Here is a 1,222-nt window from a genome sequence, read left to right on the forward strand (position 1 = left end):
CCTTCCGAGGCGGCTGTTCGGTAACGAGTGAGTTCACGAGGAACCGTAAGGCGGGTCCCCCGGCCGCTCCCCACACTTCAGGTGCTCGGCAGCCACACGCGGCAGGGCACACCGAACTTTCCAGATCAAGGCGCTCTCGGGGAGGGGGCTCGTGGTAGCGCGGGGACCAGGCGGGGAAGACCCGCGGGCACGGGGGAAATGGGCGGCCTTACTGCGGAGGTCGCGGAAAGACATGGCGCTCTGGTTCACGGGAGCCGCGGTTGCCGTTGCCCTCCCCTCAGCACTCGCCGGTCTCTATGGCAACACACCGTCACTAGACGGCGTGCTGACTGGGCCAAACAGGACCAGAGGCGGAGCGTCGTGACGCGCGCATGCGCACTAGGAGGGCAGTCTGCAGGGAGACGCCTAGGGCCGCTGGCTCGGCGATTTGAGTCCTTTTACACGCTTTCCGAACACCTGGCATCCGCTGATGTGTTCTGAATGCGTACTCTGTGTTCCACAGAGTTCTAGACGCTTCCCACACGCCTCGATTTCCTCACTTCTGTACAGAGCATACTCTCAGGACGCGGGGTCCTGCCTACAGCATACTTCCTTTCTGACATACACACAGGGCCTGCGCCCGAGGCCATCGAAAAGCGTCCGCAGCACGGAGGAGTGGAGGTTTCGGGGTAGACTATCCTGGACCCCGAGCACGCGCAGCCGTCTGGGTTTTTACAACCGGCCGGAAATCGTCTGGCAGTTGTCGTGACAACCTTGGCGGATTCCTCGGGGATGGACCGCAAGGAGGCTACAAGGCCCTGCCAGGACGCAGAGTGTGGCGGCAGTGTCTTCCCGGGGCGCCGCAGGGATCCCTCCCTGGCGACCACCATGGGGCAGAGAGGCGACGAAGAAGCGCTGGGGAGATGAACTGAGCTGAGTCTGGTAGGGTGGACAAGAGGAAGGCAAACCCTGAAGTGAGGCGAAGCGGGGCCAAGGACGCCCTCTGTCGGTGGGTTGTGGTATTGGCCCAGTCCAGAGTCTCGCATCTGTGGCCAGTCCAACCTGTATTTACGTGGATAAAGAATAGTCTGCTGGGACTGCAAATTGGTGCAGCCAATTTGGAAAGCAGTATGGAGATTTCTTGGAAAGCTGGGAATGGAACCACCATTTGACCCAGCTATTCCCCTTCTCGGGCTATTCCCTAAAGACCTAAAAAGAGCATGCTACAGGGACACTGCTACAT

At 60.5% G+C, this 1,222-nt stretch overlaps 2 protein-coding genes across 7 annotated transcripts in view; one reads left to right on the forward strand and one right to left on the reverse strand.

The window, feature by feature from the left end:
• Positions 1–1,069, reverse strand: part of Cluap1 (clusterin associated protein 1) — a 29,481-nt gene extending 28,412 nt beyond the window's left edge. For 2 of the 6 annotated variants that reach the window (XM_048789262.1, XM_048789263.1), the window contains exon 1: positions 213–1,069. In XM_048789262.1, the coding sequence (XP_048645219.1) occupies positions 213–234 (22 nt within the window). In that variant the 5' untranslated portion in view covers positions 235–1,069. The other 4 variants (XM_048789268.1, XM_048789269.1, XM_048789261.1 and 1 more) reach the window with 4 other exon arrangements.
• CUNH16orf90 (chromosome unknown C16orf90 homolog) overlaps positions 772–1,222 on the forward strand; it is a 6,450-nt gene continuing 5,999 nt past the window's right edge. The window contains exon 1 of the mRNA XM_048790056.1: positions 772–880. Within this exon, the coding sequence (XP_048646013.1) occupies positions 772–880 (109 nt within the window). The remainder of the gene's footprint in view (positions 881–1,222) is intronic.

Source organism: Marmota marmota, unplaced genomic scaffold, assembly GCF_001458135.2.
Source record: "Marmota marmota marmota unplaced genomic scaffold, marMar, whole genome shotgun sequence".
Classification (NCBI taxonomy): Eukaryota; Metazoa; Chordata; class Mammalia; order Rodentia; family Sciuridae; genus Marmota; species Marmota marmota.